The 24,520-nt window shown below is 32.6% G+C and overlaps 1 protein-coding gene across 1 annotated transcript; it reads left to right on the top strand.

Annotated features, from left to right (window-relative positions):
* Positions 1-1,987: 1,987 nt before the first annotated feature.
* On the top strand, positions 1,988-24,147 carry LOC134247703 (uncharacterized). The gene is made up of 20 exons (XM_062730034.1): positions 1,988-2,153; positions 2,699-3,756; positions 3,925-4,078; positions 4,557-4,678; positions 5,889-6,069; positions 7,428-7,567; positions 9,430-9,574; positions 9,788-10,021; positions 11,020-11,148; positions 14,952-15,034; positions 16,688-16,746; positions 16,793-16,915; positions 17,001-17,111; positions 19,305-19,484; positions 20,156-20,274; positions 21,220-21,336; positions 21,574-21,759; positions 22,083-22,232; positions 22,428-22,504; positions 22,604-24,147. Exons 2-20 carry the CDS (start codon positions 2,730-2,732, stop codon positions 22,873-22,875), a joined length of 3,609 nt encoding a protein of 1,202 aa, XP_062586018.1. The 5' UTR covers positions 1,988-2,153; positions 2,699-2,729; the 3' UTR covers positions 22,876-24,147.
* The last annotated feature ends 373 nt before the right edge of the window (positions 24,148-24,520 follow it).

Raw genomic sequence — 24,520 nt, forward strand, 5'->3', positions numbered from 1 at the left:
ACTTTTTTTTTTTTTTTTTTTAATTCATATTTGTTTTAATTTAAAGACAATTAAAAATGTAAACAACTGATGTAAAATATTTAAAACATCTGATTTTTTTTTCTAAGAAAAGAACTTAGAAAGGTTACTTTGAAATAAACTATTTATATACAGTGTATTTGAAACTTTATATTTGAAAATTGATATTAATTTACTATTTCTTTCCAGGTTTCAGTGTTTTCATATTTTGGCAGATTTATTTTTTGTTCTCTTTTAACATTTAAGGTAGGATTCTTCTCATATTTCTAATATTTAAAAATTAATGAAATTCTCACAGAATCAAGAAGACAATATCAGTAAGTGATAGTATCAGTGAGATTAAATTTGACCATTTTATATCAGAGGCAAGGTCAGGTCAAGGTCATTATCTGTTTCTTTGACATTAAGAATAATAAAAAAATACTGTTGCAAATCATGTGATACCTACTTCTATTTCAAAAGTTTAAAGATTGTTCTTTTTGAATAAAAACATATTACTATATCTGCTCTATAACATTATTTTACCAAATTTACATAAATAATTTAACTAAACTGGATATTGGCTAATCCGAATTTTCTCTGTTTTTCTTAATTTTTGGGATATATTAGTTATTTTCAGATGCTTCCTATATTTAACTTTTTCTTATTTTCACATATATTAAAGTAGTCTTTTAAATGTTCAAAATGATACAAAAACAAAAAGTTTTATCGTTTACTAAGATAGAAATAATACTTTTCATGGATTTTTGACTCAGATCTGTACTTTGATAGGAAGCGTTTAAAAGCTAACAAAGTTCTAGTTTGTTTGAAAAATCATATTTATTTGATATATTTTGAAAGTTTAATCCCTCATTATTAATTTAACTTACATTTGAAAATTCTTCCAAGTCTTCGATTGTGTAAAAATTATAATTAAATTCATTGATCTATTATAATTTTGAGAGGCAGAGAAGAAGATATTTTCATACGCCACCATTCCGCCAAAAATATAGTCCCTGCTAGTTTTCAAACGCAGTTTACCATTTCTATTTAAAGTTGTACAATTGTGATGGGGAAAGAAAAATATGGTCTTTTAAATCCCTTACACCTCAATATATAATATATATAAGCAAACATACTATGAATGTTTCATCTAGTCAGAAACTAGAGAAGAATCCTACCTTAAGCAATTATTATTTTCATTTTTAATTATTATTGTTGCTTTGAACCTTTGAATTTCATATTTTTATATCTCTAAATTCAGAATTTGTCTAAAATCTCAAATAAATTCACTATTTTCATATTTTGAAATTTATTTCTTTTTTTTTTTTTGTTCTCTTTGAAACATAAAACTAATTATTAATGAATTAATTATCATTACTATTTTTTATTATTATTGTTGCTGTGAAGCTTTTGGATATGTTTTTTAACTCTAAATTCAGAATTTCTCTAAAATCTTAAAAAAAAAAAAAAAAAAAAAAAAAAAAAAATAAATTATGGCTCTACAAAAAGGAGGCCTCCACGTGGCAACAGCTGGTAACATTGGGATAATATGAATAATTAATACACAAATTCATATTATCTTAATGGCTAACGTCCTTAAATTTTTTTTAAAAATATGTATTACATAATATTTTATATATATCTTGCATAAAAAACATATTAAAATTAAAATAAATTATTTTAACTTTATCTATACGATGATAAACAGCAGCTCGCTTCGAAATTAGATCGGGCGTGGTGTACGGTAAACCAGTAATAGCGCCCGATTTCTGTCGACTTTGAGGTAAAATTGGCTATAAAAGTTTACGGATATCAATATCAGTCTTTTAAACATCACCTTAGGGTTTTATGTACCCCAAATCATTCAATTTTATGGGGCTTCTACCACTTTATTGGGGCTTCTACCCTTCTGTATGGGTATTCTCCAAAAAACGGGGGGCTTCTGGAATTTCCAGTCACCCCATGTAAACAAACACTGAAACAGAAACCAACGATTGCTTTCCGTTTGCGCAATTCATAAATAGGAACAAACAATCACAGAGTTAAATGTAATGTATATTGGATTTGACAAAACGCGTATTTAATATTTATGAAACGCGAACAAATCCAATCTCTAACAGGACAACCAAAATCAAGTAAGCTACGGTAAGTGGGTACGGTAGGAACTACTTGTTCGCATGAACATACGAAAGTAAGGTACAACAGTCAACACCAACAGCATTGTCTTTTTTTATTTATAGTATGCAGATAAACTAAAACACAAAAATACACTGTGAACTATCACTAATTGCACAATACTGTACATTAGTTAATTGACCAACTGACCAAGATTTTATTGAAATAATAAGTGGAGTGGCTCTTATTTTTTAATGACATGTAGTATTTCAGAACAATTTGTTAGCCCATGATGATGTGCTGCACTGCCTGCAGTAGCTCCAATAACTGAATTAAGAATCGGTTAAATACACAAAAATGATCAAAACCATGATTTTTTTTTTCTGGACTGCTCATTCTTTTCTTGCCATCAACTTTTTTTTGTTCATAGAAGTTTTAGAGTAACAGTGAACAAGGTTGAAAGTTTGTTTATTTTCAGTCCATATATACATCGTATTTTGGGTTGGTATATTGTCAGGATTATGTACTCTATATGCTCTAAGAGCCTCCATTTTAACTATTATTTTAAATTTCTGAACTTCAGGTATGAAAGAAGTATAGATTCAAATTAAAGGATGGATTCATCGGTAGATGATTTTGAGGTTGTTGATGCTACCAATGATGAACAGAAAGAAGAGGGATCCTCCGTGAAAAGTGAAGAACTCTGTGCAGGAGAAGAATTCAGACCCTCCTTACAACTCTCCTCATCAGGGGAAGAAAACCAAGCAACCAATGTGACTCTGTCTTTGAAAGATTTAGATCTAGCTGACTTTATTCTTGATGACTTGTCTCTGGATGGAAGTGATCGCGATTCTGAGTTTAGTTTTGTAGAAATGCCTAAGGCACCTGAAACAGAAGTAGAGCCGGCCATGGCCATGATGGGTGAAGATTTTGCAACTACACCAGCATCGTCAACATGGAGTCTGTTGGACTGTGATTTCATTTCCGACAGCGATGGAGAGCTTCCAGAATCAGAGGAAAGCAGTTCCTGTTTAGCCAGTGAGGAAGATGTAGAGATACACAAGCAAGGAGAAAAAGAAGTCCCACCGACAGACACAGGCAAGGCAAACAAAAAGAGAGAAAAGAAAAAACGGAGAAAACGAAGGACAAAAAGGGAGGAAAGCATGATAAAGCAACTTTTTGGTGAACTGAGTAAATGCCAAAATGAGGAGGAGGATAAACTGCCTGATTTTGTAGAGGCTGGGTCTGCTCCCTCTGAGTCAGATATACCAAGCCTGGTAGTCCTGTGCATGAGGAAGATCCATCTCTATCGGAAACGGAATCAGATAAAGAAATTCATAAAATCCTCAAACTTCCCTGTTGGAATGAGAAAAACCGTTTTGTCTTCCAATTTACAATATTCACTGACTAAATCTAATCTTTTATGGCTTCAACAGAATGTATCAGCATTTGAAAGCTTGATGACCAAGGAGATGAATAATGTGTACTCAAGAGACAATGACAAGTTGATGTTTTCATTTTGCATTTTAAGCAACCTTTGGAAGGAAATGGATAGTGCCAATTCGGTGTTAATTGAAGCATGTTTTGATAATGGAATAAATGATGCTTACTATTTCTTTGATAAGAGGGAATGTTATCTGGGTAAGTCAAACTATGTCTGAATTACATGCACAGCACATATGCTCCTTTTCAAACAAGCATAGATATTTACCAAAAAAAAGCACACCTGACTTCACAATTAAATATATATGTACATATACTGCATATTACAATTTTTGTGCTTTACACCAGTAAGTATTTTATTCACAGTTTATGCAACACTGATGACTTTTATGATGGAAAATACATCCAAGTATGTTGAAGATAAAGGATGCAATGGTAAAAAATTTTCAAGAGCCCAAGGAGTTTCTGGAAATTCTGGAAGCAAGCAGCTAGCAGTTGTACATCAATTTTTGAAATCAAGGTACATATGCATTATTTGAACAATGAATCCTTTGTTAATATGTATATTAATAAATAATATTAGTGTCATAATAAGATAAGGTAGATATATTCATATTTATGCATGTATCACTATTACTTTAATTAGTACATTTAGTGACCTTATATTACTAACTTTTATTCGATCCTGACATCTTTATTTCGCAATTTACCAGGGGTAAACTAGTTGGCGACGATTAATTTTCGCGATCAGGCCTTTTTCTATCTGTTGTAAATATACAGAGAGATTTTAAGTACCAGTTCTAGCAAGAAATATTCTCGATGACAAGGCTCTCGCAAACTTCGTGAAAATTTCTTGCAAGCAAATAAAAGTTGGTTTACAGTATATTAAATTTCATGTATATTTGTATATTAAAATGTGTTTAATGATGAGTGTAAAAGGAATTCATAAGTACTGGAATTTAGAAGTGTTACATGTACTATTTCTATTTGGATTACAGGTACCCTAAGATGACTGAGGTTTACTTCGACAAAAGTGTCCCCTATGTGTACTGGGCTTGCGGAAAGTATCGACAATCCCTGCTGGCTTTTGTCAAACTGTACAAAGAGGGATCACTGACTGGTAAAACATCAGTAAAATCTATGTCTCATGTTTTGCTTTAATTTGACAAATATTTTAAAAAAAAGAAAGGCATATGTATGAACTCCATGCTTTTCTGATTTTGCACTGAACGATCCCGAATGCCATTGCCAAATTAATAAGTTATTTTTAAAACCTTTTTAAAAAAAAATAATTTTATAGATGATGTTTATTGCAGTAACTGAAAGTAACATGCAGATAAGTTTTATTCCCTTTACTTGTTCAGGCACGTAGCATCGTTTTTGAAAGTGGGGGGGGGCCAACCAGAGAAATTTTTGGCTCTACAGTTTCGGTCTGATTTCAATATAACTTGGCACACAAATAGACTACAATAAGGTACATCATTTTATTTATCAGTTTTTGATTTCGATGAACGGTGTTGCCGTGGTTACTAAAAATAGAAATTTCTTTGAAATTCTTTCAAAATGCAATTCGTCCTACAGTTTTGGTCTGATTTCAATATAACTTGGCACACAAGTAGACTACACTAAGATACACAATTCTGCATATCAGTTTTTGACTTGGATGAATATTATTGCCTTGGTCACTAAAAATAGAAATTCCTGTTAAATACTCTCAAAATGCTACTCCAAATACCATTTTAGTTTGATTATGATATAATGTGGCATGCAAGTAGACTACACTAAGAACATTAAGAGACCTAATCAAGGATCATTATTCTATTTATTGCTGTTGTAAAGTTTCAATTCCCAACTGCTTAAGTATTTTTCTCTTCCTTTGCTATAAGTACAAACCAGTAGAGCTTCAGTCTCGACAGAGACTTCTGTTTTTTTTTTTTACTTTTTACAACCTGTAAAAGTTGACAGGCAAAACAAAAAAAAAATGAAATTGCCCAAACTCAAAAATCATATTTCCTTGAGTGTTTGAGGGGTAGTGGCCAACTGTTTTCAAGGCCAACTTCCTTCCACTTCCAATTTTTTTTTTGCGTACAATACTACATTTCCTTGATATCACTACACTGTGGTTAGAAGTGGGGGGGGGCAACCAACCTTTCAATGGAAATTTTCAATAGTAAAGGTAATGTTGGGAAAAAAGGGGGAGGGGCAGGCCCCCCTGTTGCTATGTGCCTGTTGTTTCAGTAATTTTGTTGGAAAAAAAATCATGAAAATTTTTTTTATCTTATATTTATTTATAGAGTTGTATATTTATATAAATACAATATCATATATAGATAAGGAAAAGCTATTCATCATTGGAGAAATAGGAAGAATGTATGCCATGAAATATGAGCCAGAAAAAGCCGTCAGAATGTATCGTCTTCTCGGGAATTGTCTTATACAGGCTAGGCCATCTGAGAGTGAGATGACGGAGTGCCAGACTTTAATGCTCATAGCAGACCTTCAAAATCAGGGGTATGTTTTGTAAAGTGCTTGTTTGGCTATCAGTTCAGAATTAAAATAAAATTCTAAAAAAAAAAATCACAGTAGTAAACATCTGTTAGATGAATGTATGCATCAACTGTATGATTTTTTAAGCCGAAGGCTCAAGTGAGCTTTTCTGATCAAAATTTGTCCGTCGTCTGTCGTCGTTGTTGTTGTTGTCGAAACTTTTCACATTTTCAGGCAAGAACCACTGGGCCGATTTCAACCAAACTTGGCACAAAGTATCCTTGGGTGAAGGGGATTCAAGTTTATTCAAATGAAGGGCCACGCCCCGAAGGGGAGATAATCATAAATTTGTTAAAAATTAATGGCATTTTTAAAAAATCTTCTTCTAGAGACAGGCAGAATCATGTGGAAGCATCCTCAGGTAGTGTACATTCAATTTTGTTCAAATCATGACCCCCGGGGGTAGGGTGTGGCCACAAAGGCCCATCAAAGTTTTACATATGAATATATAGGAAAAATCTTTAAAAAATCTTCTTCTCAAGAACCACTGGGCCAGGAAAGATGAAACTCATGTGGAATTGCCAGTGTATCAATCTCATGACCCCTTTGCCAAAATTGACCCTATTTTTACATAGGAATATATAGGAAAAATCTTTATATACACTAGGACAGGAAAGATGAAACTCATGTGGAATCATCCTCAGGTAAAGTAGATTCAAGTTTGTTCAAATCATGACCCCGGGGCAAGGGTGGGGCCAGAATGCAAAATAGTTTTACATAGGAATATATAGGAAAAATCTTTAAAAATCTTCTTCTCCAGAACCACTGGGCCAGGAAAGATGAAACTCATGTGGAAAAAAAGTAAATTCAAGTTTGTTAGTATTGGGGCCAAAATGACCCAAGTTTTACATAGGAATATATAGGAAAAATCTTTAAAAATCTTCTTCTCCAGAACCACTGGGCCAGGAAAGATGAAACTCATGTGGAATCATCCTCAGGTAGTGTAGATTCAAGTTTGTTTTTGCAAGGGTGGGGAAAATTTGAAGTTTTACATAGGAATATATAGGAAATATCTTTAAAAATCCTTCTGAATATCCACTGGGCCAGGAAAGATGAAACTCATGTGGAATCTTTAGTGTAGATTCAAGTAAAAATGTTCTCATGACTTTGCCAAAACATCAGTATTTTAGGGATATATAGGGAAACCTTTTAAATTTATCTTCTTTTCAAGTACTTCAAAGCTATGATTAGTGATATTTATATGGAAATGTAGTGTAGATTCTAGTTTGTTCAAATGATGAACGCCTGAAGCACAATCACAAAATTTTCAGGTAGCGCTGTGGCCCCTGGGCCTCTTTTTAAAACTGTAATTTAATTTTTAGTGTGTTGACTGAAAGCAAGGCAAGAAACTTTCTGTCATCTTGGAAAGCAGTATTGAGAGTTTGTCCCACCAGCCGGTGTTCAGATATTTACCTAGAGACAGCAGAATCACTACTGCGTTTACATTTAGGCCATCTACAGGGTAAGTAAACATGCGAGCTAATGCATTTTTTAGACAGAGACATTTTTGGGGGAGGATGTTTTTGCCACCGTATATCTATACCATTTGTTGCTATTTTCTAAAACATAAATTATATACAATTAGGTTAACAGCACTCAATATCTTATTAGTGGAAGTGAATGCAAAATAGAATGAGATTTCTTTTAAATTTCCTAAAAACAAAAAATAATTTGAAAAAAATAAAACATTATGTAGTATTTCTTACAAATGTGAGTATGATGGTTCACAATTGATCTTTAGCTGAAAGGTTAATTTGATTGCTCTAAAATAGGTTTTTGAATTGAAAATTTGAAGTAAAAATAAAAAAAAGAAACAGTTGCTGTCTGCTTTTTAGATGAAAATTGCTTGACTTTGAAATCAGTATTTTAATATAAGTTTTTAGCTCACGGCGTCGGCGTATGAAGTTGGGGGGAGCTTATGTGATACCCTCGGCGTCGGCGTCGGTGTCGACGTCGGCGTCCCAGGTTAAGGTTAAGTTTTTTGGAGCAGTTTTCTTTTTAAGTACTTCTATGTCCTATATTGATTAGACATGCATGGAAGATGTTTCTAATGTGTTTCATTGTACCAGTCAAAGTTTCAGATGCTGCAATTTCAGCAAAGGAATGACCAGGTTAATGTTTTTGGTGCAGGTTAACATTTTTGGTGCAGTTTTTGGTTAGGTCTCATTTCCAGTAACTATAAGCCCTATGTTGACCAAACTTACATGGATGGTACATCTTAGGATGCATATATACTTGCTTAAATCTGACCTACATTTTCCAGTTGAGTGAACAGGTTAAAGTTTTTGGTGCAGGTTTCATTTCGAAGATACTATGAGCCCTATAATGACCAAACTTGCATGGATGGTACATCTTAGGATGTATTCTATTAGACTTGCTTCGGATGCTGAATCTGACCTACATTTTCCGGTTGAGTGAACAGGTTAAAGTTTTTGGTGCAGGTTTCATTTCCAAGTTTCTATGAGACATATAATGACCAAACTTGCATGGATGGTACATCTTAGGATGCATACTACCAGTCTTGCTTCGGATGCTAAATTGACCTACATTTTCCATAGTAACAGGTTAAAGTTTTTGGTGCAGGTTTATTTCCAAGGTACTATGAACCCTATAATGACTAAACTTTCCTGGATGGTACATCTTAGGATGCATACTACCAGACTTGCTTCGGATGCTGAATCTGACCTACATATTCTGGACGAGTAAACAGGTTAAAGTTTATGGTGCAGGATTCATTTCCAAGTAACTTTGAGCCCTAGAATGACCAAACTTGCATGGATGGTACATCTAAGGGTGCATTCTACTAAGCTGGCTTCAGAAGCTGAATCTGACCTACATTTTCCGGATTAGTGAAAAGGTTAGTTTTTTTATACAGGTTTCATTTCCAAGTAACTCTGAGCTCTATGTTAAACAAACTTGCATGGATGATACATCTTAGGATGCACACTAATGGACTTGCTTCAGATGCTGAATTTGACATACATTTTTCAGATAATAGACCTCGTTAAAGTTATGGGTGCAGGTCTATCACCAAGAAACTATAAGGCTTATATAAACCAAAGTTGCACAAATGATGCATCGAGGGATGAAAACTCTCAATCTTGCTTCAGATGCTGGATTTTAATTACATTTTCATGATGAAGAACTAGTTCTAAGTTTTTATATAGGTCAATTCCAAAGTATCAAAATTGCACAAATTTTGCATTTTTGGATGCACACTTTTTGTTGGTTAATTGTGTGACTTTATTTGCCTTACTTAAAGACAACATTCGTTGAGGTGAGCTCTGTAATCTCTGATTACCTATGTTTCTTTTTGTAATGTAGATGGAAACCATTTGGAAATGGTGAAATGTATCTTAAGGGAATACAGCAAGCACAATCACAAAATTTTGTATCATCTGGCATTTTTGAATGCCATCATGGGGCACTCAAAATCTTCAGACATCAGCTATGGGGAATTCTTTAAATGGTAGTATTGATATTACTTGGTATTTGTAACCTATCTAAAGAGGGTTGATAAATTAACAACTTTTAACAATTTTAATTAAAAAAGTTTCAAAGAAATTTCATGTTTAATTCTCAATGTTTCAAATATTGACTTGATCTCTCAACTAAAAAGACATCCAGTAACTCTTAAGATATGTATATGAAAGGGTGCAGCCTAATTACCTTTTATTAACAGTTTTCAAGGACAAGACGCAGATATTGATGAAGAGGCTAAAAAATCTATACCTGGGATGCAGATGGTGGATATCCTTAGAGAGAGAAAGCTGGCCCTGGTGCACCAACATTATGACCCCCTACTGTTAGCCGTTCAGAACCCATTTGAGCCCTTGATCTCATTAGGTGGAGTTCCAGTTATGAAAGTGATATGGAGACGTCAATTTCATTATTCCTCGTACTATACGGATGATAAGTAAGTGATAGTTAAGTGTTCAAATTGATTGGCAGAGATTTGAATCGTACATATATACTGTAAATCACTTTTTGTTTGCAAGGACTTTTATTTTCGCGTAATCACCCAAGACAGAGTGCTCTCGAAAATTTCATTCTTGCACATGTAAGTATTCCTTAATTAAGATTACTGTAAATCACTTTTTATTCATGAGAACTTTATTTTGGTGTAATTACGCGAGACAGTGTTCTTGCGAAAATTTCACTCTTACATATATTATTATTTCTGTAGGTTATATAGAGCAATAACCACAATCTGTGAAAATGTTGTCTTGCTTATAAAGATTTAATGAATATCTTGCGAAAATAAGGTGTTGTCACAAATATAAATGATCTACTGTATATAGGGCAATAATCACTGTTCATTTAAATTTTGTCTCGCTAATTACAAGTTAATAATATCTTGCAAAAATAAGGTGTCATTGAAAATATATGTAAGTGATCTGCAGTTTATCTCTGATGGTGATAAATTAAGAGTGGGCTATAATTAGAGAGTTTTGTTTATATACATGCAATGAAACTGTGATCTAATTCTCAAGTGACAAAATGTGTCTTTTTTTCAAAAGACACTTGGACACTTAGGTCACTTTCCTATATTAGATAAAATTTTTAAAATCCATTTTTTTTTGCTGAAATAATTATTATTGCTAAAGCATTTAAATTTTTAATGCTCAGTTACAAAGTACTTCTTCCCAGGATTTAATTATTGTAAATCCTTTTTTATTTGCAAGAACTTTATTGTTGTGTAATTACTCAAGACTTTTTGCTCACGAAAATTTAATTCTTACATATATTAGTAATATTATAGATTATACAAAACTATGACAAAAATTCGTAAAAATGTCTCACTTAAAAATACCAAATTATAAGTCTGTGAACACATGTGTCCTGCAAAATAAGTGATCTTCAGTATTATATCTGTCAAAATTATTTAATTTGGTAAACATTATACTTCTTCAGAGGCTGTAGTGGATTTGACATTTCCAATCCTGATTTGAAGCTAAGAATGACCAAAGATGGCTTCATCACGGGGGACTGTTCTATGATATGTCCACCAATAGCAAACATTCTACTGAACCCACATACAGGGTAAGTTTCAATATAACATCCTAAACTTCAGAACTAAGTTTTAATTGATCAAATTGCAACAGGCAGCAGGTTATCTACTAATAGCAAACATTCTACTGGAACAACATACAGGATAAGTTTCAACATCATAACCTAAATTTTGAAACTTTTTCATTGTTCAGATTGCAACAGTAAGCAGGGCTCTTTCCTCCACACAAAGGAAAAATAAAGTTAGTCAAAGTACTCAGATTCTCAGGTTCTGAAAAACAGGTATCGACTAATTATAAAATGCTTGCAAAATGTCTCTGAATTCTTAAAGTAATGGGTTTTCACCCACGATAATTTTTCAAACTTCATCTAAGTTAATTTTATTATATAGGGAAAATTAGTAAAATCTGGAAGTGCAAATAAAACACCTACTATGCATTTTCCAATTCAAATTTGATTAACAATTTTTTTAATGAATTGAACCTAAGAAAATTATTCATATTTAGTGAGAGTCTGGGTGGGTATCAAAAAGGGGGTTAACAATCAACCTGCGATACTTTCCTCCAATGGAGCAAGTAATGAGGAGCAGCCTGGTATTACTCGGGACAGAACTTTACAGAACTTTCTGAAACATGAATAAAATTGCATGATACAGTAGTGGTTGACCTGCTGCCTCAGTTTTTTAGCTCACCTCAACGAAGTTGGGGGGAGCTTATGTGATACCCTTGGCGTCGGCGTCGGCGTCCCAGGTTAAGGTTAAGTTTTTTGGAGCAGTTTTCTTTTTAATTACTTCTGAGTCCTATATTGATTAGACATGCATGGAATATGGTTCTAGTGTGTTTCATTGTACCAGACAGAGTTTCAGATGCTGCAATTTCAGCAAAGGAATGACCAGGTTAATGTTTTTGGAGCAGGTTAACATTTTTGGTGTAGGTTTCATTTCCAAGTAACTATAAGCCCTATGTTGACCAAACTTGCATGGATGATACATCTAAGGATTCATACTACCAGGCTTGCTTTGGATGCTGAATCTGACCTACATTTTCCGGTTGAGTGAACAGGTAAAAGTTTTTGGTGCAGGTTTCATTTCCAAGGAAGTATGAGTTCTTTAATGACCAATCTTGCATAGATGATACATTTAAGGATGCATACTACCAGGCTTGCTTCGGATGCTGAATCTGACCTACTTTTTGTGGATGAGTGAAAATGTTAGTTTTTGATGCATGTTTCATTTCCAATAAACTATGTGCCCTATAATGAGCAAACTTGCATGGATGATACATCTAAGGATGCACACTGATGGACTTGCTTCGGATGCTGAAATCGACATACATTTTTCAGATAATAGACAAGGTAAAAGTTATGGTTGCAGGTCTATTTCCAAAAACTATAAGGCTTATATAACATTGTATAAACCAAACTTGCACAAATGCTGCATCAAGAGATGAAAACTCTCAAATTTGCTTCAGATGCTGGATTTTCATTATATTTTCATGAAGAAGAACTAGTTTAAATTTTTTATGTAGGTCTATTTCAAAGTATCAGATCAAAATTGCTTAAATTTTTCATTTTTGGAATGTATACTTTTTGTTGGTTAATTGTGTGACTTTGCCTTACTTAAAGACAACATTCATTGAGGTGAGCTCTGTAATCTCTGATTACCTATGTTTTGACAAGAAATCATAACATAATCATAATTAAACACATTCAAGAAATAAAAATCATTAGGTGTTATTTCAGGCTTTTATAGAAATTGCACAATATTTATACATATAAGGTAATATAGTCTCTTTATTCACTTTAATCATTTTACAATTCACTCATATAAATATAAAGATCATGTCAGTAAACATTGGTATCTGTGGTAAGATTTTAAAAATCCTCAATTTCTTTTAATATGTAATGTTAAAATACATTTAAGGGGTAAAAATTTCGACTACTTTAAAACCTTTCTGAGCACTTTAAAGACCCTTGAAGCACACTGAGAGGTATAAAATGAAAATTGTTGCATGAAAAAATTTTATTTTCATGCTCCATTTTGAAACTTTTTGAATTAAATGATAAATTGAAGAGTTATCCTTCTTGGCTGAGGAGCAAAGTACCTTAAGTATGATGTATACAGTGTATATCATTGAATAAAACTGATTGTCTACATTGCTGTATTAATTAAGAAATAAACAACACTGTTAAAAAGTTCTCTAGGAAATGAACTTTTAGTTGGTCACGAGATGAAATCCTGTAGATTTGATCACGTACCATCTAAAAGTTCATTTCCCAGAGAACCTTTTAACAGTGTTGTTTATTACTTATTTTTACATTTGAGACAAATAGATTTCGAGCAAAAACTACATTTATTACACGAACGGGCCACCGTAGCTATGTTGTGACGCGCAATGACCTACAAGTTGTTTGGTCTAAAAAGTTCACTTCTCTCCAACACTTGAATGTTTACATTCATGTTTAGCAGTCCAGTTCAGGAAATATCTGTATACATGTATAGTGAAAGAACAATGATCGCAGCTGAGAATAATCCAACTATTTCATAAGTTTGGTGGTATCACCTGTTTTGGTTTACATAACTTCAAAGGAAGTTCGGGTTAAAAAGGTATGTGCGGTTTTAGGCTAATTAGAGTATTCAAAAACTTATTCACATCAAGATCGCAGCTGAGAATAATCCAACTATTTCATAAGGCCACACCAATAAAAATTTTTGTTCGTCAGACCTGCAGGCTCGTATTTAAACAAAACCATACAAATAATATTGATTAAAATTTCCTAACCATAGGAATTCTGTGCTATTTTCTGTTCCATTTCTGCTGTATTTATTGTATTTTTAATCTTCTTACTCTGTAAATCAGAAAAAATATAATTGTCCGCTCAAATTTTTTCAAGCTCCGCCTAAAAAAATTGGCCAGAAAAAAGTAATAATATTATAATTTAACCGCTTGCCCGCTTGTACTTTTTTAAATCAAATGTCCGACAAACAAGAAATTAAATTGGTGTGGCCTAAGTTCGGTGGTATCGCCTGTTTTGGTTTACATAACTCCAAAGGAAGTTCGGGTTAAAAAGGTATGTGCGGTTTTAGGCTAATTAGAGTATTCAAAAACTTATTCATAACGAGATCGCAGCTGAGAATAATCCAACTATTTCATAAGGCCACACCAATAAAAATTCGTATTTAAACAAAACCATACAAATAATATTAATTAAAATTTCCTAACCATAGGAATTCTGTGCTATTTTCTGTTCCATTTCCGCTGTATTTATTGTATTTTTAATCTGCTTACTCTGTAAATCAGAAAAAATATAATTGTCCGCTCAAATTTTTTCAAGCTCCGTCTAAAAAAATTGGCCAGAAAAAAGCAATAATATTATAATTTAACCGCTTGCCCGCTTGTACTTTTTAAAATCAAATGTCCGACAAACAAGAAATTAAATTGGTGTGGCCTAAGTTCGGTGGTATCGCCTGTTTTGGTTTACATAACTCCAAAGGAAGTTCGGGTTAAAAAGGTATGTGCGGTTTTAGGCTAATTAGAGTATTCAAAAACTTATTCACATCAAAAGAAGATTTATTGTACATCTTGTGATTATAAAATATCCATATTATTTATCATTTCATCATTATTAACCTAGAAGTGTTCCAAAACAAGTTGCACCGTGACAGAAATATTTAGACAAAATATCACCTCGCTATGAGATTCGGTGTCGCTATGACCTCTGACCTCAAATAACATTCACACAGAATTGAACATATTTTCTCTTCAATAGGTTCATCTAGGAAAGAATAATGCAAATGTAAATATTGTAAATTAATATATATTTATATGAATGTATAGATGCTTGACCTGTAAATCTGATTCTTCTGGATTCAATGCTTGGAAGATGTTTCCCTTTAAAACATCAGAAGAATATTATTGTGGTAAGATTCTTTATGTTTAGTCTTTTTAGGTCACCTGAGTAAACAAGATGATACCTATGTAGGAATATTTTTATAATACTTTAAAAGTTCAATGACATTCCTTTATTTTTATTTGTAACATCATTACAAATGTGGTACTTGAAAGGTCTTTTTTCATCACCAGTTTCAAATTTGGCAGGAATAGCACCCATCTTAAGGGGTAAAATTTCAAATTTCTGCACTGAATTTTTTGAGTTCCATTTCAACAATAGGCAATAATACCCAAGATATGCAATTTCAATTTTTTTCAGATATGATAATTACCAGAATTCCTTGTTGAAGTAGATTGACCTCATTCCTATATTATATACACAGTCACATTTTTTTCATATAGGTACATGTAATATAAAATACATACCAGTATATTATATATTATAGTACATGTTATATTTATTTGATATAACAATCTCTACAGCTACAATTGATTTCATACAAGTGGTAATTTCTTTTCTAGGTAAAGCCTCACTCACACACTTCTCACCTTTTATGTGCTGACATTTATCATTTATATATGAAATTATGAATTCTTTAAAAATTGTATTTAACTTTGTATTAATTTTATAAACTAATGAAGTGCATAGTTATTCAATTTGCTCTTAAAGGAAATTATGGCACAATTGAAAATGATTTGTTAACTTAATTCTTTAATTCTATCTCTGATATGCATGTAAGAAGTAGAAACTTATAGTGCAAGTTATGAAGAAAACCTCTACCACTTCATGAAATAAATTTTAACTAAATCCAGGGTGAGGGGTTCTGTATAACAAATTTATATTGAAATTACATGAAGTTAATTCATTTTTTAACATTTTTAACTAACATAAGTCCTTTGTTCTGATAAGCAGAGTGTTACACAAAAAATTGTAGTTGGACCACTCCACTTAATTGTTTAGCTTAAATATATATAAAATACATATTCTTGAGAAAATCTTCTTCTCTGCTTTGGGTATTAAATAAACAAATGATAAGTGCATAGTTAACAAAGAGCAAGAGTTCTTAAAAATTGTTAAAAAAATGATAGGGTGGGGCTTTATTAATTATACAATAAAAATACACTAAATCTTTGAAAGTTTTCTTCTCTATCCTTTATTAAAAGATGTAACTACCTTTGATTGCACTTATGAAAAGGGTTAATATACCAGAATGTATTTAAGGCCCCATTTTCAGGGTTATCCTTAAATTTTGAAAATGCAACTTATAGAATTAAACTAAAATTGTTTGAAATCTTTGTATTATTGTTTATAATTATCATATATTTTTGAAAAGCTGGTGCCTGTTAAAATTGTGCAATGTGTGGTCTGCAAAGGGTAATTTTGTGTGAAGGGCATTGATGGGCTTAACTATTTGATTACTTTTGCATTTTTTTAACCCCTTTATGGGTATTCAGTAAACAAACTAAGCAACTGCTAAATAATTGTTATGATGATCAATGGTGCCTATTCCACAAATTGTGAATTTAGCATTTGATTAAAAATGAATCAAATTGCAATCACTAAAAGTTTTGCATAATGCTCAGGTGACCTATAAGCCCATGGGCCTCTTGTTTGTTTAGCGCTTCGTAATCTTTGATTATACCTATGTTTAATATTTTTATAATACTTTAACATTCAACAGAGGACTTATGCACTCATTTACCAAATGTGGTGGAAATTTTTCATCACCAAGGCAATGATGCATGAAATAAAGATACCGAGAATCACTGATTTCAAATATGAAAAGGCTTATTTTGGCGGAAATAGCCAACTTAAAACTGACCAAGTGATCAATGTACACTGGAGTGGACCTGGAAACCAAAGGGCCAAATTCAGCCTGGTCCAAAAATTGAAGGACTATATGTATCAAGTAGGTCTTAAATTATGTTTTTCACTAATTTATTTTTTTGTTCTAAAAGCCAACTAGTTAGAAACAGTTTTATTTGCTTTTCCAGAAAGTAGTGGCTGAAATACCTGCCCATGTGATTGATGGTGTAGAGCTTAATAGAGAAGTGACTAGTCTTGTAGAGAAGTGGTACAAACAGGGACGGGCAATAACCAGTAATGTAAGTACTATGTGGTACCAGTAATGTAAGTACATAGAGAAGTTGTACTAGTAATGTAAGTACATAGAAATGTGGTACCAGTAATGTAAGTACATAGAGAAATGGTACAGGGGCAGGTTATAACCAGTAATGTAAGTACATACAGAAGTGGTACCAGTAATGTAAGTACATAGAGAAATGACTAGTCTTGTAGAGAAGTGGTACAAACAGGGACAGGATATAACCAGTAATGTAAGTACATAGAGAAGTGGTACCAGTAATGTAAGTACATAGAGAAGTGGTACAAATAGGGGCGGTTTATAACCAGTAATGTATTAAGTACATGTTGTTGTACCAGTTCAGTGTATATACATATTTGGGAGTTCTAAGAATATCAGAGAAGCAATCAGTAATGTATTAGGCCATATTTAAAAAAAATGTTTGTTTGCCCTTTCTCAACTGACTGATTTAAAATGGCCTTACTTGAAAACTTTTTTAACATCCAGGAAACAATAAATCTCTCACCTATTTTATTCTTGAATTTTTCTCATTTGGTCAACATGCATAAAAAATTTCCAACCTACCTATTGACTTTTTAGCTCACTTCAATGAAGTTGGGGGAGCTTATGTAATACCCTCGATGTTGGCGTCCCTGGTTAAGGTCAAGTTTTTTTGAGCAGTTTTCTTTTTAAGTACTTCTATGTCCTATATTGATTAGACATGCATGGAAGATGTTTCTAGTGTGTTTCATTGTACCAGTCAAAGTTTCAGATGCTGCAATTTCAGCAAAGGAATGACCAGGTTAATGTTTTTGGAGCAGGTTAACATTTTTGGTGCAGTTTTTGGTGTAGGTCTCATTTCCAAGTAACTATAAGCCCTATGTTGACCAATCTTGCTGGATGGTACATCTTAGGATGCACACTACCAGGCTTGCTTCGGATGCTGAATCTGACCTACATTTTCTGCATGAGTGAACAGGTTTATGTTTTCGGTGCAGGTTTCATTTCAAAGATACTATGAGCCCTTTAGTGACCAAATTTGCATGGATGATACATCTTAGGATGCATACTACAGACTTGCTTTAGATGCTGAATCTGATCTACATTTTCTGGACGAGTAAACAGGTTAAAGTTTTTGGTGCAGGATTCATTTCCCAAGTAATGAGCCTTATAATGACCAAACTTGCATGGATGGTACATCTTAAAATGCATTCTACCAGACTGGCTTTGGATGCTGAATCTGACCTACATTTTCTGGATTAGTGAAAAGGTTAGTTTTTTTTATATAGGTTTCATTTCCAAGTAATTTTGAGCTCTATGTTGAGCAAACTTGCATGGATGATACATCTTAGGATGCACACTAATGGACTTGCTTCAGATGCTGAATTCGACATACATAATGGACCTGGTAAAAGTTATGGGTGCAGGTCTATTACCAAGAAACTATAAGGCTTCTATAAACCAAACTTGCACTAATGATGGATCAAGGGATGAAAACTCTCAAACTTGCTTCAGATGCTGGATTTTAATTACGTTTTCATGATGAAGAACTAGTTTGAAGTTTTATATAGGTTTATTCCAAAGTATCAAATCAAAATTGCATAAATTTTGCATTTTTGGATGTACACTTTTTGTTGGTTAATTGTGTGACTTTGCCTTACTTAAAGACAACATTCATTGAGGTGAGCTCTGTAATCTCTGATTATATACCTATGCTTTTAAAATCCAAAGTCGTAAGAGGGCAAGCAAACATAATTTTAAAGATGGCCTTAGTACTGTAAATCACTTTTTATTAATGTATTAAGTACTGTATGAAGTATTGTACCAGTTGTGAAAATTATATCGCATATAATAGAATTCCTTAAGATTATATAGAGCAATGACCACAATTCGTGAAAATTTTGTCTCGCTTATAAAGAGTCAATGACTATCTTGCGAAAACAAGGTGTCGCAAAAATGAAGTGATCTGCAGTACTTTAGTACAGAAACATTGTATATGTGTATTCCCAAATTTAAAAAAAAAAATAAAACTTGTACATCTTTTTAAGATTTATATGATCGTGTTTTTGTTTTGGGGTACCTTAATTACTTATTCCAGATTTCAAGAAAGGTTGTTTAACTTTCTCAAATCCTTAATGATCATCATGAATTTATTATCAGTATTTTATTTGAATATGTTTTTTTGATGGTGTATTATTATACCTGTAAATTGCAGGTTGTAAATATAGCCGTTTCCGCTGTTAAAGAAATGTTGGCAGACAAAAGAAAAAAGAAACATAAAGCTAAAGGATATAAACCGTGTGAATTCAAGATGAGGTTTATATCTCAGCCTCAAAGGATTGAATCCAGTGCAGTGTTGCTCAGCATTCAAGTTTCAGGGAAATATTTTTACGTGGTAAGGCTACCAGGAGGATATTTATATATGAGAAGAAAAAACAAGTTTTTCTCTAGAAAAAAAATTGTCAAATTTAATGACTGTAAACAACTATTATTTGCATCATCTTTTTTCTGCAATTCGTTAGTTTGAATTCAATCCAAGATGATTAATTTATGAAACTCCCGGATATTAATTGCATGCTAAATTGTGTTTTTACTGATGAAAAGACTTTAAAACTTATCCAGTATAATGAATTGCTTATATTTTTGTTCCAAAAAAAGTAATACAAGATTAATTATAGTCCTTTAATCTGGTCAATCCATGGATACTGTAGACATACTTTTTTCCACGGGGTCATAACTCTGCGGAATCTCTATTTCTGTTTAATCCGCTGGTAGAAAATTATGCGGATATCGTAAGACTCTCTACATATATACCTTATATTAATATATAAATTTCCTTGGAAACTTCGTGGCCGCGTACATAGCGTAAATTAATACCATGCAGAAAAAAGTACTTCTACAATATATTGATTTCACAGAAAAGTGTATGACTTCTACTAGTGTGCAGTTTATGTGCTTTATTCATGTCCTATACTCTCATGTTTAGGTCAGCGTTTGAAATTTCAAACAGCAAGATACAATTTGAAATTGTCAATAAAAAAGAATTGTTTTCTTTTTTGTTCACAGATAATAAAATGCCAAGACAGAGATAGTTTCATAAATCCAGTCATATTTCAAGCATTTCAAGATGACATCGCATTTACTTTCTCCAGATCACCATATTTTTGTATGAAGAGGCCTGATTGGTAGGTTCAGGTGACAGTGTTTTGGAGGAAAACAAATTGCAGGAAATCATTATCTTTATTCATTCAACATTAAGATAATTTTATTCATATTCTGCGGAGTATAAATTTATATAAATTTTACATCATACAAGTACATTATTAGTTATCCAGGTCCAATCAAGGGTGTACGGGGATTTACCACGGGTTGTATGGAATACATGGGTTGTATGGAATACAACCAGGCAGAGGTAAATCCCCGTACACCCTTGATTGGACTTGGATAATGAATTTATTTCCTATGTACCCCTAAAAATTCTTTGTAAACATCAGAGTCTAATCAATCTATCGATAAGATAACTACAAACTACAATGCATTGTGACGTCATGTTATTTGCTTTTTATCATAGAGAAACTTTGCATTGTGACGTCACATTTTTTTACCCCCGGCTGAAGTTGGGTGTACGGAAATTTACAAAGGACTTTGTAACCAATCACAGCTCATGTTACAAGCTAGATAGGAAATAAATACATTTATTGTTAAATGATCAATTTATGCAATTTAGAATCTTTGCAATTTGATTACTGAAAAGTAACATTAAAGTTTATGAGATTTTGACTCAACCATTGCATTTAAAATGTGCAATATCATAGTTTTGGGGTGTTATATATTTTGTAATAATTTGTTTGCCTGTGATTTAGTCTGAACCACAAAATCTTACAAATATTATACAACCACATAAATTACCTGTCACTAGTATATTTTGTAATTTTTTTTTGTCTGTGATTTAGTCTGAACCACAAAATCCTACAAATATTATACAACCACAAAAATTACCTGTCACTAGTACTGTATATGACCGAAAAGAATTCTAGAAAGTCTGTAAATCAAGAAATAAAATTTTACCATTGAATGAAAGTTAAGTAATTTGATATAAATATATTGAAATCAAACATATTTGTTGCTAGGAATACAATTTACGACATTGAAGGACATGTAGTACGGAAAACTAACCTACGTCTTCACCTCTCCTGCCTCAACATGACAATTATTGAAAGCAATTTTATCTTCTTCCATCAGAAAAGGTTGTATCATCATTTATGTTGCAGGCTATAAAATACAAATCGTATAAAATGAGAATTATTATGAAACTTATAAAATAAGAAGGAATTTAATTGTAGAAAATTGGGAAGTGCACTGGGAAAATAACCTATAGGGAAAGATTTTAATTCAATTGTTTAATTTCCATTTATAATTATTTATATTGCATGATATGCCTCTTACCATGAAAATGATGAATAATTTGTTGTTTTTATTATAAGGCTGGGTCTTCTTGACATAAATGATGGAGATACCAAATACTTTGATGATTTCATGGAGTGTGAATTTGTTGGTGTACAACTGGACATTTTAATTTTAACAAATGAATATGGAATCAAGTTTGCAGATGGAAGGAAGAAGTGTTTAAAACCCCTGACAATTCTACTTGACAGTTCAATATTGCAAAGGTTTGTTTCATTAAGGACAGAGAAGCACCTTGGAAATAAATTCATTTAATCAATGTGTAATCAATGTTTAAATGAACAAGAAAAGGTATCCTTGAATTGTTTAGATTTACATGATAAGCACTGGTTACTCCAAAGTAATGCAATAAAAAGTTAGATGTACTGGGCATCAGCACAATTGTATTGTGACTCAAAAGAAGCAGGCTATGGTTACAGGGAACATTTTTTTGGTTTGCTGTTTCATGTGTATTAAAAAATTTGCACATATTAGGTTGTTAAAAAAAGAATTTTGAAAAAGAAATACTCATGTTTCATTTGCATTGCAGTGGCCTCCCCTTTAAGATTAGTGAAAATCGGGAACAATTAAATGGAAATTTTTCTCATGTCGAAGTACTCGCAGAGGAACTTGAAGAAACTGGCGCCTTTGCTGTTAACAACTGTGTCGTTCTGTTCACAGTGAACACCTCACAAGACAGGTCAGCCTTGTACTTAATTAAATTTAAAAAACGTATTTATCACCAAAATGGAAAAGTACTGGGCAGTAGGTAAAAATGCACATCTTTAAGTCCTTTCCTTTTGTTATATACTCAGAGTACTTGGAAAAATCTGTCAGGAATTGAAGAATTTGTAATAATTTTATCTCTGTATTACATTGTTCCTGATTTTTTTAGTTTTAGGGAGATAAACATAATAAAAGTCTTAGAACTGCCAGGATTGCCAATGAGGCTAAAATTTCTTCACAAGTCACGTAAGTAAACAAACAATAGATTGAACACTACACATTTATACTTTTAGATGTAAAGTTAATTTGAAATTGTAAAAGGGGGACAACTCATATATATTACAGTTGGCTTCCTGGTCACATGGACTCAACATTCAAAGAAGGACAAAGAACACAAATACAGAGAACACCTGTTTCAGTACAGTTACACTGGTCAGTTACTGGCTGTGCTCCCCTTTCTGGGTCAGTTACAGTCCTCCCTGTGTGTGGAGTACCTAGAGGAAGATAAAGAAATAACAAAAACATATCAATCATGTGGACATAAGGGATGGTACTTATATTTACAAGATGGCAGACAGGGAGTCATGTGTGTCAGGCTTGTCCAGGAGAGAGTGTAATAAAGATGTGTTCAGAGAGAGAGAGCGAGAGAGAATGGAGTGATGGACATTTAAACATATACAAATTTAATATATAGTTGTTAGATAGAGTTTCACTTATGTGAGAAAGCTCAAGATGCTAAGGTAAACTTAGATCAATAGTTTTGTGTAAGGGTATTACATTTAATATGAATGTTTTCTGAAACATTCATTTTACCTTAAAGAGTTTTGTAATTTAGGTATGGAGATTTTGATTTTCTCTATGCTAGATGGTTTTTTCAATCCAGTTTTGGATATCTGTGATACTATTTTATTTTTTGATTTATTTAGCTCACCTGAACCCAAGGCTCAAGTGATGATTGCCGATTAATAACATGTCTCAAATGTCTGAAATTATTTTCACATTTTTTCTCCAGGAAATACTGATTCAGTGTGTCACAAAGCAATTCTTGAGGAATGAATTTTCATATTTGTACAAATGGAGAGTCACACCATTTTCAAGGGAAGTTACTCAAAAAAATATTGAAAAGGGTGGGGCACTTCAAGATCTCGTCAAGAATCAGTAAGCCAGAAAAAATAGGTATTGTATTACAGCTTCTTTGAAAAGTTAACATGATCTCAGGTCATGATATGGGGTCAAGGGTAGAAATAAATATCTTAAAAAATCATCTCTAAAAGAACAGCAGGACCATGATTAATTCACAGTGACATAAGCATGTTAGGATATTTATAAGTACAGTTTGAAGTTCAAAATTTCAAATAATGATCATCTAGGCAGAGAGAGGTAAAAATTTACAAAAGTAACAAGCGTTTAGAAAAAAGGTGCGGAAAACCAAGTAGGACAGACTGACAGACAGACGGGGACAGACAGATAGTCCATAGTCTATCATACTGAAAGAAAAGCATCTTCATGTAGAGATTCAAGAACAAATTATATGGAAAATGAGGTACTAAAATTATTTTTAAAAGCAAGAATGACAAAGACCACATTTTGTTATAAAATATAAACTAACCAAATAATAGGCTTGTGCCCACGATACAAGACTTCACTTTTAAGTCTGTGAATGCTGTATGTTATGATGGAAATCAGAAATTTAATTTGAAATTTCTGTGGGAGGCTTTATTTACGTGTATTTAAATTTCAAAAGAGGTTTGCGTCAGGTGTACATTGTTGCCCATGGGCCTCTTAATGGTATATTTGTATACTGTTAAGACTTGAAAACCTCATTTCTTCCCATATGCTCTGTGATATATTTTTTTTTATTAAAAGTACATGTATTTTTATTAAATTCATTAATTTGTTCTTCATTTGTATGCCATTGAGTGACATATTCTTTTTTTCTTTCAATTTAATCCATCCATGATCAAAATGTGCATCAAAACTCTGATAGTTTGTGCATTGTTAGCTGTAATCTCGGTGAGATGGGTAGAGACTGAAAATTTGGTCTGACGTTAGACCAAATTTTCAGTCTTTACCTATCTCGCTGAGATTATGTAAGCTGTAGTAGATCTAAATTGTATCAAGCAGATAAATAGACCCGAGGACTGCAATGCTTACATTATCTGACAGGAGCACGAGCACGATTGAAGTCTGTGATATTTATTATGCTCATAATGTAATCCTAGAGCCTTTGACAAAGATACTTGTAAAATAAATTATTGTTTG

The sequence above is a fragment of the Saccostrea cucullata genome, unplaced genomic scaffold (assembly GCF_032062105.1).
Source record: "Saccostrea cucullata isolate Sc308-1 unplaced genomic scaffold, CSIRO_AGI_Scuc_v1 ctg64, whole genome shotgun sequence".
Lineage (NCBI taxonomy): Eukaryota > Metazoa > Mollusca > Bivalvia > Ostreida > Ostreidae > Saccostrea > Saccostrea cuccullata.